The sequence below is a fragment of the Lichenostomus cassidix genome, unplaced genomic scaffold (genome assembly GCF_008360975.1).
Source record: "Lichenostomus cassidix isolate B80296 unplaced genomic scaffold, HeHo_3.0 HiC_scaffold_38, whole genome shotgun sequence".
Classification (NCBI taxonomy): domain Eukaryota; kingdom Metazoa; phylum Chordata; class Aves; order Passeriformes; family Meliphagidae; genus Lichenostomus; species Lichenostomus cassidix.
Window position 1 is genome coordinate 1,570,255 of NW_028147440.1, and position 16,032 is coordinate 1,586,286.

Genomic DNA, 16,032 nt, shown 5'->3' on the forward strand with positions numbered 1-16,032 from the left:
TGTCCCCCAATGTCCCTGAACACCTCAAAACCCCACAAATTCCCCAATGTCCCCAAATCCCCACAATGTCCCAAATGTCCCCAAACACCCCAAAACCCTAGAAACCCCCCAATATCCCCCAATGTCCCCAATGCCCCAAAACCCTACAAATCCCCCAATATCCTCCAATATCCCAAACCCCCCAAAAACCCCAAAACCCCACAAAACCCCACAAAAACCCCAAAAACCCCATATTCCCTCAGAGCGGGATCTCTCTCGGGGTTCTCCCTGTGCTCCTCCCTCACTGCTCCATGACATCCTCATGACCTTCTGCATGTTCAACTTTGACCTCGGTGAGCTTTTGGGGTTTTTTTGGGGTTTTTGGGGTTTTTGGGGGTTTTGGGGGTTTGTGATTTGAAGGTTTGGGATTTGAGGTTTGGGGTTTGGACTAATTTCATTGGGGGATTTGGGATGAGGGAATTTCCTCCTCATGACCTTCTGCATGTTCAACTTCGACCTGGGTGAGGTTTTGGGGGTTTTTTGGGGTTTTTGGGGTTTTTGGGGTTTTTGGGGTTTGTGATTTGGGGTGGTTTTGGGGGGAGTTTGGGGTTTGGGGTTTGGGGATTTAGAGATTTGATTTCCTCATGACTTTCTGCATGTTCAACTTGGATCTGGGTGAGATTTTGGGGGTTTTTTGGGGGTTTTTTGGGGTTTTTTTAGGGTTTTTTTAGGATTTTTGGGATTTGAGATTTGGAGTCATTTTATTGGGGGATTTGGGGGTTTGGGGTTTGAGGGATTTCCTCATGACTTTCTGCATGTTCGACTTCGACCTCGGTGAGCTTTTGGGGTTTTTTTGGGATTTTTGGGGTTTTTGGGGTTTTGGGGGTTTTTGGGATTTGGGGTTTGGAGTCATTTTATTGGGGGATTTAGGGATTTGGGGTTTCGGGATTTGGGGTTTGGGGATTTAGGGATTTGGGGATTTCCTCATGACCTTCTGCATGTTCAACTTTGATCTCGGTGAGCTTTTGGGGTTTTTTTGGGGTTTGTTTGGGGTTTTGGGGTTTTTTGGGGTTTTTGGGATTTGGGGGTTTGGGGTTTTTGGGATTTGAGGTGGTTTTGGGGGGAATTTGGGGTTTTCAGGATTTAGGGATTTGGGGATTTCCTCATGACCTTCTGCATGTTCAACTTTGATCTCGGTGAGATTTTGGGGTTTTTTTGGGGTTTTTGGGGTTTTTGGGATTTTTGGGGTTTTTGGGGTTTTTGGGGTTTGGGATTTGGGGTTTTTGGGGTTTGGGGATTTGGGGTTTGGAGTCATTTTATTGGGGGATTTGGGATGAGGGAATTTCCTCCTCATGACCTTCTGCATGTTCAACTTTGATCTCGGTGAGATTTTGGGGTTTTTTGGGGGTTTTTGGGGTTTTTTTAGGGTTTTTTTAGGATTTTTGGGATTTGAAATTTGGGGTTTGGAGTCATTTTATTGGGGGATTTAGGGATTTGGGGTTTTGGGATTTGGGGATTTAGGGATTTGGGGATTTCCTCATGACCTTCTGCATGTTCAACTTTGATCTGGGTGAGATTTTGGGGTTTTTTTGGGGGTTTTTTGGGGTTTTTGGGGTTTTTTTGGGGTTTTGGGGTTTTGGGGGATTTGGGGTTTTGGGTAATTGGGGTGATTTTAGGGGCGATTTGGGGTTTGGGATTTAGGGATTTGATTTCCTCATGACTTTCTGCATGTTCAACTTCGACCTGGGAGAGCTTTTGGGGTTTTTTTGGGGTTTTTGGGGTTTTTTTGGGTTTTTTGGGGTTTTTTGGGTTTTTAGGGTTTGAGATTTGGGGTTTTTGGGGTTTGGGGATTTGGGAGTTTGGGGATTGGGTTTTTCTGCGTTTGGGATTTGGGGTTTGGGATTTTGGGGTTTTTTTGGGTCCCCAGGTTTGGGGGTTTTTTAGGGGGTTTTTTGTTTATTTTTTGGGGTTTTTTTTTGCTTTTTTAGTTTTTTAGGGTTTTGTGGTTTTTGGGTTTTTTGGTTTTGGGTCTTGGGGCCTTGGGGTCTCGGACTTTCTTTCTTTGGCTTCTCGGGGTCTTTCTGGGCCATTTTTGGGGCCTTTGGGTCTTTGGGGCCTCTTTGGGCTTTTTGGCCTTGAGGGGCCTTTCTTGGCCTTGGGGCCTTGGGATCTTGGGGTTTGGGGTTTCTTTTGGGCTTTTGAGGAGGTCTTTTTTTTTGTTTTTGGGGTTTTTGGCTGATCATTTGTGGCCTTTTGGGCTTTTGGGGGCTTTTCTTGGTTGTTTTGGGGTCTTTTGTTTTCTGCTGGCTTTTCTTGGTTTTTTTTATTGGGTTTTAGGTTTTTTGGGTTCTTTGTGCTCTTTGTGGGTTTTTGGGTTTTTTGGGGTTTTTTTGTTTTTTAGGGTTTTTTTGGGGGGAGGGTTTTGGGATTTTTTTGTTTTTTGGGGTTTTTTTGTGTTTTGGGGTGACCCGTGTCCCCCCAGGGTACGTCAGAGGGATGAAGGAAGTTCTCACCCCACTGCTCAGCGTCATCCCCGAGGAGGTTGAGGCCTTTTGGGGTTTCTGCAGCGTCATGGAGATGGTGGTGAGAAAACCCAAATGGGGAAATCCTAAAATTCGGGAAATCCTAAAATTGAGAAGGTTAAGTAATGGGAAACTGTGAAATTTGGGAAATCCTAAAATTGGGAAATCCTGAAACCAGTGGGGTTAAATAATGGGAAATCCTAAAACTGGGAAATCCTAAAATTCAGGAAATCCTGAAATTGGGAAATCCTGAACGTGGGAAATCCTAAAACTGGGAAATCCTAAAATTGAAAAGGTTAAATAATGGGAAACCCCAAAAATTGGGAAATCCTAAAACTGGGAAATCCTAAAATTGGGAAATCCCGAAATTGGGAAATCCTAAAAGTGGGAAATCCTAAAAGTGGGAAATCCTAAAATTCAGGAAATCCCAAAATTGGGAAATCCTAAAAGTGGGAAATCCTAAAACTGGGAAATCCTAAAGTTGGGAAATCCTAAAATTGGAAAATTCTAAAACTGGGAAATCCTAGAATTGGGAAATCCTAAAAACCAGTGGGGTTAAATAATGGAAAACCCCGAAATTGGGGAAATCCTAAAATTGAAGAAGTTAAATAATGGGAAACCCCAAAATTCAGGAAATCCTAAAATTGAAAAGGTTAAATAACGGGAAAACCCAAAAATTGGGAAACCCAAAATTTGGGAAATCTTAAAACTGGGAAATCCTAAAATTCGGGAAATCCTGAAACTGGGAAAACCTAAAACTGGGAAATCCTGAAACTGGGAAATCCTGAAAGTGGGAAATCCTAAAATTGGGAAATCCTAAAATTGAAAAGGTTAAATAACGGGAAAACCCCAAAATTGGGAAATCCTAAAACTGAGGAGGTTAAATAATGGAAAATTCCAAAATTTGGGAAATCCTAAAATTGGGAAATCCTAAAACTGGGAAATCCTAAAGTTGGGAAATCCTAAAACTGGGAAATCCTAAAATTTGGGAAACCCAAAATTTGGGAAATCTTAAAATTGGGAAATCCTAAAATTGGGAAATCCTAAAATTGGAAAATCCTGAAACCTGTGGGGTTAAATAATGGGAAATTCTGAAATTTGGGAAATTCCAATATTTGGGAAATCCTAAAATTGGGAAATCCTAAAATTGGGAAATCCTAAAACTGGGAAATCCTAAAATTGGGAAATCCTAAAAACCAGTGGGGTTAAATAATGGGAAATTCCAAAATTCGGGAAATCCTAAAACTGGGAAATCCTAGAACTGGGAAATGCTAAAAGTGGGAAATCCTAAAACTGGGAAATCCTAAAATTCGGGAAATCCCAAAATTGGGAAATCCTAAAACTGGGAAATCCCAAAGTTGGGAAATCCTGAAAGTGGGAAATCCTAAAATTGAAGAAGTTAAATAATGGAAAAACCCAAAATCCGGGAAATTCTAAAACTGGGAAATCCTAAAACTGGGAAATCCTAAAATTCGGGAAATCCTGAAATTGGGAAATCCTAAAATTGGAAAATCCTAAAATTGGGGAGGTTAAATTATGGAAAATTCCAAAATTTGGGAAATCCTAAAATTGGGAAATCCTAAAATTGAAAAGGTTAAATAATGGGAAACCCAAAATTTGGGAAATCTTAAAACTGGGAAATCCTACAATTGGGAAATCCTAAAAATGCAGAGATTTAATAATGGGAAATCCTAAAATTGGGAAATCCTAAAACCTGTGGGGTTAAATAATGGAAAATTCCAAAATTTGGGAAATCCTAAAACCCATGGGGTTCAATAATGGAAAAACCCCAAATTTGGGAAATCCTAAAATTGAAAAGGTTAAATTATGGAAAACCCCAAAGTTCGGAAAATCCTAAAATTGAAAAGATTAAATAATGGAAAATTCCAAAAATTGGGAAATCCTAAAATTGCGAAATCCTAAAGTTGGGAAATCCTAAAAATGCAGAGATTAAATAATGGGAAACCCCAAAATTTGGCAAATCCTAAAACCAGTGGGATTAAATAATGGAAAATTCCAAAATTTGGGAAATCATAAAATTGAAGAAGTTAAATAATGGGAAACCCCAAAATTCAGGAAATCCTAAAACTGAAAAGGTTAAATAATGGGAAACCCAAAATTTGGGAAATCTTAAAACTGGGAAATCCTAAAATTCGGGAAATCCTGAAACTGGGAAAACCTAAAACTGGGAAATCCTGAAATTGGGAAATCCTGAAAGTGGGAAATCCTAAAATTGGGAAATCCTAAAATTGAAAAGGTTAAATAACGGGAAAACCCAAAAATTGGGAAATCCTAAAACTGGGAAATCCTAAAACTGGGAAATCCTAAAACTGGGAAATCCTAAAACCAGTGGGGTTAAAGAATGGGAAATTCCAAATTTTGGGAAATCCTAAAATTGGGAAATCTGAAAATTGAAAAGGTGAAATAATGGGAAAATCCAAATATTGGGAAATCCAAAAATTGGGAAATCCTAAAATTGAAGAAGTTAAATAATGGGAAAACCCAAAATTTGGGAAATCCGAAAATTGAAAAGGTTAAACAATAGAAAACCCCAAAATTCAGGAAATCCTAAAATTGAAAAGGTTTAATTATGGAAAATTCCAATATTTGGGAAATCCTAAAACCAGGGGAGGTTTGGGATTTTTTGGGGTGATCTGGGTGAGATTTGGGGGTTTTTTTTGGGGTTTCTGGGTTGATTTTTGGGGGATTTGGGGGGAAATTGGGGTTGTTTTTTAAGGTTCTCTGTGTGGATTTGAGGTTTTTTTGGCTTTCTGGGGTGATTTTTTGGGGTGGATTTGGGGTTTTTTTGGGGTTTTCTGTGGGAATTTGGGATTTTTGGGGGTTTCTGGGGTGATTTTTTTGGGGTTTTTGGGGTGGATTTGGGGATTTTTTTGGTTTTTTGGGGTGGATTTGGGATTTTTTGGGGTTTTTTTGTGGATTTGGGATTTTTGGGTTTTTTGGGGTGGATTTGGGGATTTTTTGTTTTTGGGGTGGATTTTGGGATTTTTGGGGATTTGGGGTGGATTTGGGGTTTTTTGGGGTTTTTTGGGGTGGATTTGGGGATTTTTTTTGGGTTTTTTGGGGTGAATTTGGGATTTTTTGGGTTTTTTTTGGGGTGAATTTGGGTTTTGGGGTTTTTGGGGTGGATTTGGGATATTTTGGGGGATATTTTGGGGTGGATTTGGGTTTTTTTTTGTTTCAGGGTGATTATTTGGGGGATTTGGGGTGGATTTTGGGGCCTTTCTTGCTCATTTTGGGGTGAACTTGGGCCTTTGGGAGCTCTTTGGGGTGGATCTGGGATCTTTGGGGTGGATCTGGGATCTTTTTTGGGTCTTTGGGGTGAATCTGGGATCTTTTTGGGGCCTTTGGGGTGGATTTGGATCTTTGGGAGTTTTTGGGGTTGATTTGGGGTTTTTTGGTTTTGGGGTGATCAGATTTTTTTTTGGGTTTTTGGGGTGGATTTGGGTTTTTTGGGAGTTTTTGGGTATTTTTTGGGATTTTGGGGGTTTTTGGGTGGTTTTGGGGTTTTGGGTCTCCAGGGTGATTATTTGGGGGTTTTAGGGTGGATTTGGGGATTTTTTTTGTTTTTTGGGGTGAATTTGGGATTTTTTGGGGTTTTTTTGGGGTGAATTTGGGTTTTTTGGGAGTTTTTGGGTATTTTTTTGGGATTTTTTGGGGATTTTTTGGGGTGGATTTGGGATTTTTTGGGGTTTTTTGGGGTGGATTTGGGTTTTTTGGGGTGAATTTGGGTGTTTTTGGGGTTCTCCAGGGCTGACACCCCATTTTTTTCCCCCAGGGGGAGAATTTCAGCCAGGAGGGACTGGAGAAGAATTTGGGACAATTGGGACAAGTGGTGAGAGTGGTGAACCCAAACCTGAGTGACCTCCTGGGTGAGAATCCTGAAAATGGGGAGAAAAACCCCAAAAATGGTGAAAAAACCCAAAAAAACGATGAAAAAAAACCAAAAAATGGGGAGAAAATCCCAAAAAATGGGAGGGAAATCCTAAAAAATGGGGGGAAAACCCCAAAAAATGGTGAAAAACCCCAAAAAACTGTGAAAAAAACCCCAAAAATGGGGAGAAAATCCCAAAAATGGGGGAGGAAAATCCTAAAAAATGAGGGAAAACCCAAAAAACCAAGGAAAAAACCCCAAAAAATGGGGGAAAACCCCAAAAAATGGTTAAAAAACCCCAAAGATGGGGAGAAAACCCCGAAAAATGGTGAAAAAACCCAAAAACCAGGAGGGAAATCCTAAAAAATGGGGGGAAAACCTAAAGAAACAGGGAAAACCCCCCAAAAAATGGGGAGAAACCCCTGAAAAATGGTGAAAACCCAAAAAAATGGGGAGAAAACCCCAAAAATGGTAAAAAAAAACCCCAAAAATTGTGGAAAAAACCAATAAAATGGGTGGGAAATAGTAAAAAACGGTGAAAAATTCCGAAAAATGGTGAAAAACCCCAAAAAATGGTGAAAAAAAACCCAAAAATGGGTGGGAAATCCTAAAAAATGGGGGGAAACCCAAAAAAAATGGGGAGAAAACCCAAAAAATGGCAAAAAACCCAAAAATGGGGAGAAACCCCCAAAAAGTGGTGAAAAAACCCCCAAAAAATGGGGGAGGAAATCCTAAAAAATGGGGAGAAAACCAAAAAAAAAAAGAGGAAAAAACCCAAAAAAGGGGGAGAAAACCCTGAAAAATGGTGAAAAAGCCCAAAAAATGGGGAGAAAATACCAAAAAATGGTGAAAAACCTCAAAAATTGGGGGGGAAATCCTAAAAAATGGGGAGAAAACCCAAAAAAAAGGGGAAAAAACAAAAAAAGGGGGAGAAAACCCTGAAAAATGGTGAAAAAGCTCAAAAAATGGGGAGAAAATACCAAAAAATGGTGAAAAACCTCAAAAATTGGGGGGAAATCCTAAAAATGGGGAGAAAACCCAAAAAAAAAGGGGATAAAACCAAAAAAAGGGGGAGAAAACCCCCAAAAATGGGGAGAAAATACAAAAAAATGGTGGAAAAAAACCCCAAAAATGGGGAGAAAATACCAAAAAATGGTGAAAAACCCCCCAAAATGGTGGAAAACCCCCCAAAAAATGGTGAAAAAACCCCAAAATGGGGAGAAAACCAAAAAAATGGGAGGGAAATCCTAAAAAATGGGGAGAAAACCCCAAAAAATGGTGAAAAAAAGTCCAAAAATGGGGGGGAAATACTAAAAAATGGTGAAAACCCCCAAAAATGGTGAAAAAAACCCCAAAAATGGTGAAAAAAACCCCAAAAATGGTGAAAAAACCAAAAATTGGGAGAAAATACCGAAAAATGGTGAAAAAACCTCAAAAATGGGAGGAAAATCCTAAAAAATCGGGGGAAAAACCCCAATAAAGGGGAAAAAACCCAAAAAAGGGGGAGAAAACCCCGAAAAATGGTGAAAAAGCCCAAAAAATGGGGAGAAAATACCAAAAAATGGTGAAAAACCTCAAAAATTGGGGGGGAAATCCTAAAAAAATGTGGGAAAACCAAAAAAAAAGGGGGAGAAGCCCCAAAAAAATGGCAAAAAACCCAAAAATGGGGAGAAACCCCCAAAAAATGGTGAAAAAACCCCCAAAAAATGGGGGAGGAAATCCTAAAAAATGGGGAGAAAAACAAAAAAAAAAAAAGAGGAAAAAACCCAAAAAATGGGGAGAAAACCCTGAAAAATGGTGAAAAAGCCCAAAAAATGGGGAGAAAATACCAAAAAATGGTGAAAAACCTCAAAAATTGGGGGGGGAAATCCTAAAAAATGGGGAGAAAACCCAAAAAAAAGGGGAAAAAACCAAAAAAAGGGGGAGAAAACCCCCAAAAATGGGGAGAAAATACAAAAAAATGGTGGAAAAAAAACCCAAAAATGGGGAGAAAATACCAAAAAATGGTGAAAAACCCCCCAAAATGGTGGAAAACCCCCCAAAAAATGGTGAAAAAACCCCAAAATGGGGAGAAAACCAAAAAAATGAGAGGGAAATCCTAAAAAATGGGGAGAAAACCCCAAAAAATGGTGAAAAAAAGTCCAAAAATGGGGGGGAAATACTAAAAAATGGTGAAAACCCCCAAAAATGGTGAAAAAAACCCAAAAAATGGGAGGAAAATCCTAAAAAATCGGGGGAAAAACCCCCATAAAGGGGAAAAACCCAAAAAAAGGGGGAGAAAACCCTGAAAAATGGTGAAAAAGCCCAAAAAATGGGGAGAAAATACCAAAAAATGGTGAAAAACCTCAAAAATGGGAGGGAAATCCTAAAAAATCGGGAGAAAACTCAAAAAAAGGGGAAAAAACCCAAAAAAGGGGGAGAAAACCCCGAAAATGGGGAGAAAATACCAAAAAATGGTGGAAAAAAACCCCAAAAATGGGGAGAAAACCTCAAAAATGGGGAGAAAATCCCAAAAAATGGTGAAAAGAACCCAAAAAATGGGGAGAAAACCTCAAAAATGGGGAGAAAATCCCCAAAAAATGGTGAAAAAACCCCAAAAAATGGTGAAAACCCCTAAAAAATTGGGGGGAAATCCCAAAAATGGGGGAATTGGGGACCTCAAATTTTGGGGGTTTTTTGATTTTGGTGATGCCAACCCCACTGTCCCCAATGTCCCCAATGTCCCCAATGTCCCCAATCCCTCCAATATCCCCCAATGTCTCCAAATCCCCCCAATGTCCCCAACATCCCCATTAATGTCCCCATGATGTCCCCAATGTCCCCAAATGTCCCCAATGTCTCCAAATATCCCCAAATGTCCCAATGTCCCAAAATCCCCAATGTCCCCAATATCACCATTAATGTCCTCAATGTCCCCAAATGTCCCCAATGTCCCCAATGTCCCCAACATCCCCAATGTCCCCAATGTCCCCAACGTCCCCAATGTCCCCAATGTCCCAAAATCCCCAACATCCCTAAATGTCCCCAAATCCCCAAAATGTCCCCAATGTCCCCAAATCCCCAATCCCCCCAGTGTCCTCAATGACCCCAAATCCCCCCAATGTCCCAACTGTCCCCAGTCCCCCAAATGTCCCCAATATCCCCAATGTCCCCATGATGTCCCCAATGTCCCCATTGTCCCAATGTCCCCAATGTCCCCATTATTGTCCCCAATATCCCCAATATCCCCAATGTCCCCAATGTCCCCAAATGTCCCAAATGTCTCCAAATCCCCAAAATGTCCCCAATGTCCCCAATGACCCCAAATCCCCGCAATGTCCCCAATATCCCCAATACCCCAATGTCCCCAAATGTCCCCAATGTCCCCAATGTCTCCCAATCCCCCCAGTGTCCTCAATGACCCCAAATCCCCCCAATGTCCCAACCTTCCCCCAGTCCCCCAAATGTCCCCAATATCCCCAATGTCCCCAATGTCCCCAATGCCCCAAGTCATCCCAATGTCCCCAATCCCCCAATGTCCCAAACATCCCCAACATCCCCACTGTCCCCAATGTCCCCACTGTCCCCAATGTCCCCATTGCTGTCCCCAATGTCCCCATTGCTGTCCCCTCTGTCCCCAGAGCTGGGCTCTCCCCGCAGACTTTGCTCCCAGTGGCTCCAGTTGAGGTTCCAGCGGCAACTGGGAATGGAGGGAACCCGGCAGGTGTGCGAGGTACGGACATGGGGACATCTGGGGACATTAATGGGGACTTTGGGGACTTTGGGGACTTTGGGGACTTTGGGGACATTTGGGGACATTGGGGACATTGGGGACATTTGGGGACATTGGGGACATTGGGGACATTTGGGGACATTGGGGACATTGGGGACATTGGGGACATTTGGGGACATTGGGGACATTTGGGGACAATGGGGACATTGGGGACAATGGGGACATTGGGGACATTGGGGACATTGGGGACAATGGGGACATTGGGGACATTGGGGACAATGGGGACATTGGGGACAATGGGGACATTGGGGACATTGGGGACATTGGGGACAATGGGGACATTGGGGACATTGGGGACAATGGGGACATTGGGGACAATGGGGACATTGGGGACAATGGGGACTTTGAGGATATTGGGGATGTTGGGGGATTTTGGGACAGTGGAGATATCGGGGACACCTGGGGACATTTGGGGGATTGGGGACATTGGGGACTTTGAGGATATTGGGGATGTTGGGGGATTTGGGGACATTAATGGAGATATTGGGGACATTGGGGGTGTTGGGGACATTAGGGACTTCAGGGACATTGGGGACATTTGGGGGATTGGGGACATTGAGGACATTTGGGGACATTGGGGACGTTGGAGATATTGGGGATATTGGGGACATTTGGGGACATTGGGGACGTTGGGGACATTGGGGATGTTGGGGATATTGAGGGATTTGGGGACAGGGGAGACACCTGGGGACATTTGGGGGATTGGGGACATTTGGGGACATTGGGGACATTGGGGACACTGGGGACAGTGGGGGACATTGCGACACTTGGGGACAGTAATGGGGACATTGGGGACACTGGGGACATTGGGGACTGTGTGGGGATTTGGGGACATTGGGGACACCTGGGGACATTTGGGGGGTTGGGGACATTGGGGACATCGGGGGGATGTGGGACATTCATGGGGACATTGGGGATGTTGGGGACAGTGGGGATATTGGGGACTTTGGGGACAGTAATGGGGACATTGGGGACATTGGGGACATCATGGGGGGAATTTGGGGACATTTGGTATATTAGGGATTTGGGGACATTGGGGACATTTGGGGACATCACAGGGACATGGGGGGAATGGCAAGGGGGACTGAAGGTCCCCAGGTGTCCCCAAGATGTCCCCAAGTGTCCCCAGGGTGTCCTTGGGGTTCTCAGGACATCCCCAAGGTGTCCCCAGGTGTCCCCAAGTGTCCCCAAGGTGTCCGAGGTGTCCTCAGGACATCCCCAGGGTGTCCCCAAGATGTCCCCAAGTGTCCCCAGGGTGTCCTTGGGATTCTCAGGATATTCCCAAGTGTCCCCAAGATGTCCCCAAGCGTCCCCAGGGTGTCCCTAAGTGTCCCCAAGATGTCCCCAGGTGTCCCCAGGGTGTCCCCAGGGTGTCTGAGGTGTCCTCAGGACATCCCCAGGGTGTCCCCAAGTGTCCCCAAGGTGTCCCCAGGGTGTCCCCAAGTGTCCCCAAGGTGTCCCCAAGTGTCCCCAGGGTGTCCTTGGGATTCTCAGGATATTCCCAAGTGTCCCCAAGCGTCCCCAAGTGTCCCCAAGGTGTCCGAGGTGTCCTCAGGACATCCCCAGGGTGTCCCCAAGATGTCCCCAAGTGTCCCCTGTGTCCCCAGGTGCTCTGGACGAGGCTGCCCTGTCCCAACTTCCTGCTGCTGGTGACATGTGCCCTGCTGGAGCTGCTTGGGGACAGCAATGGGGACAGCAACGGGGACAGCAGTGACGGCGACAGCGACAGCGAGGACAGCGACGGGGACATGGTGGGGACATCGGGGTGGCCTTGGGGACAGGGTTGGGGACATCGGGGTGGGCTTGGGGACATCGGGGTGGCCTTGGGGACACTGGGGTGGGGTTGGGGACAACAATAGGGACACTGGGGTGGGCTTGGGGACATCGGGATGGGGTTGGGGACAGGGTTGGGGACACTGGGGTGGGCTTGGGGACAGGGTTGGGGACACTGAGATAGGGTTGGGGACATGGGGATGGGCTTGGGGACATCAGGGTGGGGTTGGGGACAACAATAGGGACATTGGGATGGGGTTGGGGACATTGGAATGGGGTTGGGGACACTTAAAGAGTTGGGGACAGGGTTGGGGACACTGGAATGGGGTTGGGGACACCAGGACAGGGTTGGGGACAAGGCTGGGGACACCTGGATGGGGCTGGGGACACCGGGAGGGGTTTGGGGTAAGCCTGTCCCCACTGTCCCCAGTGTCCCCAATGTCCCCAAATCCCCCCATGATGTCCCCAATGTCCCCAAATGTCCCCAGTGTCCCCAATGTCCCTAAATATCCCCAAATGTCCCCATTAATGTCCCCATTAATGTCCCCAAATGTCCCCAGTGTCCCCAATGTCCCCGATGTGCCTGATGTCCCCAATGTTCCCAATGTCCCCATTAATGTCCCCAATGTCCCCGATACCCCTGATGTCCCCAGTGTCCCCATTGTCCCTAAATATCCCCATTAATGTGCCCAAATGTCCCCAATGTCCCCAAATCCCCCAGTGTTTCCATTGTCCCCAATGTCCCCAATGTCCCCAATGTCCCCATTGTCCCCAAATCCCCCAATGTCCCCTGTGTCCCCATTGTCCCCAATGTCCCCATTGTCCCCAATGTCCCCAATGTCCCCATGGCTGTCCCCAGGTGTCCCCAATGTCCCCATTGTCCCCAAATCCCCCAATGTCCCCAATGTCCCCATCGCTATCCCCAGGTGTCCCCAATGTCCCCATCGCTGTCCCCAATGTCCCCAATGTCCCCATGGCTGTCCCCAGGTGTCCCCAATGTCCCTGCTGTCCCCAATGTCCCCAATGTCCCCAATGTCCCCAATGTCCCCATGGCTGTCCCCAATGTCCCTAATGTCCCCATCACTGTCCCCAGGTGTCCCCAGCGCTGGAGGTGGGGGAGGTGCTGAGCAGAGCTGAAGGGATTTACCTGCAGTTGGCATCAGCCAAGGTGACCCTGAGTGACCCTGAGTGACCCTGAGTGACCCTGAGTGACCCTGAGTGACCCTAAAGTGACCTTAAAGTGACCCTGAGTGACCCTAAAGTGACCCTGAGTGACCCTGAGTGACCCTGAGTGACCTTAAAGTGACCCTGAGTGACCCTGAGTGACCCTGAGTGACACTGAGTGACCCTAAAGTGACCCTAAAGTGACCCTAAAGTGACCCTGAGTGACCCTGAGTGACCCTGAGTGACCCTAAAGTGACCCTGAGTGACCCTAAAGTGACCCTGAGTGACCCTGAGTGACCCTGAGTGACACTGAGTGACACTGAGTGACCCTGAGTGACCTTAAAGTGACCCTGAGTGACCCTGAGTGACCCTGAGTGACCCCAAAGTGACCCTGAGTGACCCTAAAGTGACCCTGAGTGACCTTAAAGTGACCCTAAAGTGACTCAGAGTGATCCTGAGTGACACTGAGTGACCCTGAGTGACCCTAAAGTGACCCTAAAATGACCTTAAAGTGACCCTGAGTGACACTGAGTGACCCTAAAGTGACACTGAGTGACCCTGAGTGACCTTAAAGTGACCCTAAAGTGACCCTGAGTGACCCTGAGTGACCTTAAAGTGACCCTGAGTGACCCTGAGTGACCCTGAGTGACCCTGAGTGACACTGAGTGACCCTGAGTGATCCTGAGTGACCCTGAGTGACCCTGAGTGACCCTAAAGTGACCCTAAAGTGACCCTAAAGTGACCCCAATGTCCCCAAAGTGACCCCAAAGTGACCCCAAAGTGACCCTGACTTCCCTGTGTCCCCAAAATGACCCTAAACTGACCCCAAAGTGACCCCAAAGTGACCCAAATGACCCCAAAGTGACCCCAGTGTCCCCAAACTGTCCCCAGGATTTGCCGCTGACCCTACAGGAGCTGCTGGGCTTGGGGGAGAAACCTGAACTGGGAGAGCAAACTGGGAGAGCTGACCCCAAACTGGGACCCCAAACTGGGACTGGAGACCCCAAACTGGGAGCCCAAACTGGGACTGGAGACCCCAAACTGGGAGCCCAAACTGGGACTGGAGACCCCAAACTGGGAGAGCAAACTGGGAGAGCTGACCCCAAACTGGGACACCAAACTGGGAGAGCTGACCCCAAACTGGGACACCAAACTGGGAGTGGAGACCCCAAACTGGGACACCAAACTGGGAGTGGAGACCCCAAACTGGGACACCAAACTGGGACTGGAGACCCCAAACTGGGACACCAAACTGGGAGTGGAGACCCCAAACTGGGAGCCCAAACTGGGACTGGAGACCCCAAACTGGGACCCCAAACTGGGAGAGCTGACCCCAAACTGGGACACCAAACTGGGACTGGAGACCCCAAACTGGGACACCAGACTGGGACTGGAGACTCCAAACTGGGAGCCCAAACTGGGACTGGAGACCCCAAACTGGGACCCCAAACTGGGATTGGAGACCCCAAACTGGGACCCCAAACTGGGATTGGAGACCCCAAACTGGGAGAGCAAACTGGGAGAGCTGACCCCAAACTGGGAGCCCAAACTGGGACTGGAGACCCCAAACTGGGAGAGCAAACTGGGACTGGAGACCCCAAACTGGGACCCCAAACTGGGATTGGAGACCCCAAACTGGGAGAGCAAACTGGGAGAGCTGACCCCAAACTGGGAGAGCAAACTGGGACTGGAGACCCCAAACTGGGACCTCCCCCGGAGCCGCCACCCCCCGAGAGCTGCCCCTGACCCCAAACTGGGAGCCAAACCCCAAACTGGGAGCCCAAACTGGGATACTGACCCCAAACTGGGAGCCCAAGCCCCAAACTGGGAACCCACACCCCAAACTGGAAGCCCAAACTGGGAACCCAAAGCCCAAACTGGCATCCTGAACTGGGACCCCAAACTGGGAGCCCAGACCCCAAACTGGGAGCCCAAACTGGGAGCCCAAACCCCAAACTGGGATCCCAAACTGGGACTGGAGACCCCAAACTGGGATCCCAAACTGGGATCCCAAACTGGGAGCCCAAACCCCAAACTGGGAGCCCAGACCCCAAACTGGGACACCAAACTGAGACCCCAAACCCCAAACTGGGAACCCAAACCCCAAACTGGGAGCCCAAACTGGGACACTAACCCCAAACTGGGACACCAAACCCCAAACTGGGAGCCCAATCCCCAAACTGGGATCCCAAACTGGGAGCCCAAACCCCAAACTGGGAGCCCAAACTGGGAACCCAAACCCTAAACTGGGAGCCCAGACCCCAAACTGGGAACCCAAACCCCAAACTGGGAGCCCAAACTGGGAGCCCAAACCCCAAACTGGGAGCCCAAACTGGGAGCCCAAACCCCAAACTGGGAACCCAAACCCCAAACTGGGAGCCCAAACTGGGACACTAACCCCAAACTGGGATCCCAAACTGGGAGCCCAGACTGGGTTGGGTTTGTGTTTCTCCTGTGCTACATTAAAGTCATTGTCACCTGTGGGGTTTTTGGGGTTTTTTTGGGAATTTTGGGGAGTTTTTTGGGGGGTTTGGGGGAGTTTTTTGGGGGTTTTTGGGAGTTTTGGGGGATTTGGGGGAGTTTTTTGGGAATTTTTTGTGGTTTTTGGGGAGTTTTTGGGGGTGTGGGGCATTTTTTGGGGGTTTTATGGGAGTTTTTGGGAGTTTTTTGCCATTTTTGGGGAGGTTTGGGGGATTTTTTTGGGGTTTGGGGAGTTTGGTTTTTGTGAGTTTCTGGGGAGTTTTTTTGGTTTTTGGGGGGTTTTGGGGGAGTTTTGGGGTTTTTTGGGGGATTTGGGGGAGTTTTTGGGGAGTCCAGGAGGGTCTGGGGTGTTCCCCCAGTACAGAGACCCCCAAACCAGTATAAAAACCCCCAAACCAGTATAAAACCCCAAACCAGTATGGAAACCCCAAACCAGTATAAAACCCCAA

At 46.8% G+C, this 16,032-nt stretch overlaps 1 protein-coding gene across 9 annotated transcripts; it reads left to right on the forward strand.

The window, feature by feature from the left end:
* The first annotated feature begins 172 nt into the window (after positions 1-172).
* On the forward strand, positions 173-15,583 carry LOC146422950 (TBC1 domain family member 17-like). 9 transcript variants are annotated; one of them, XM_085045466.1, is made up of 9 exons: positions 174-332; positions 2,462-2,562; positions 6,298-6,391; positions 10,014-10,105; positions 11,773-11,916; positions 13,032-13,106; positions 13,994-14,810; positions 15,000-15,137; positions 15,297-15,583. In XM_085045466.1, exons 1-9 carry the CDS (start codon positions 302-304, stop codon positions 15,497-15,499), a joined length of 1,695 nt encoding a protein of 564 aa, XP_084901592.1. In that variant the 5' UTR covers positions 174-301; the 3' UTR covers positions 15,500-15,583. The 9 variants fall into 9 exon arrangements, 6 of the variants coding, with proteins under 6 accessions (XP_084901597.1, XP_084901592.1, XP_084901593.1 ...); XM_085045467.1 differs by having other exon boundaries at positions 15,000-15,052; positions 15,112-15,583; XM_085045469.1 differs by lacking the exon at positions 15,000-15,137 and having other exon boundaries at positions 13,994-14,847; positions 15,210-15,583.
* The last annotated feature ends 449 nt before the right edge of the window (positions 15,584-16,032 follow it).

What these genes read in the sequence shown, in the direction of transcription:
- LOC146422950 (XM_085045466.1), top strand. Translation starts at nt 302, where the DNA reads ATGACCTTCTGCATGTTCAACTTTGACCTCG. An exon ending in GCAGCGTCATGGAGATGGTG is followed by an intron (nt 2,563 to 6,297) that starts GTGAGAAAACCC and finishes TTTTTCCCCCAG; the next exon opens with GGGGAGAATTTCAGCCAGGA. An exon ending in AAACCTGAGTGACCTCCTGG is followed by an intron (nt 6,392 to 10,013) that starts GTGAGAATCCTG and finishes CTCTGTCCCCAG; the next exon opens with AGCTGGGCTCTCCCCGCAGA.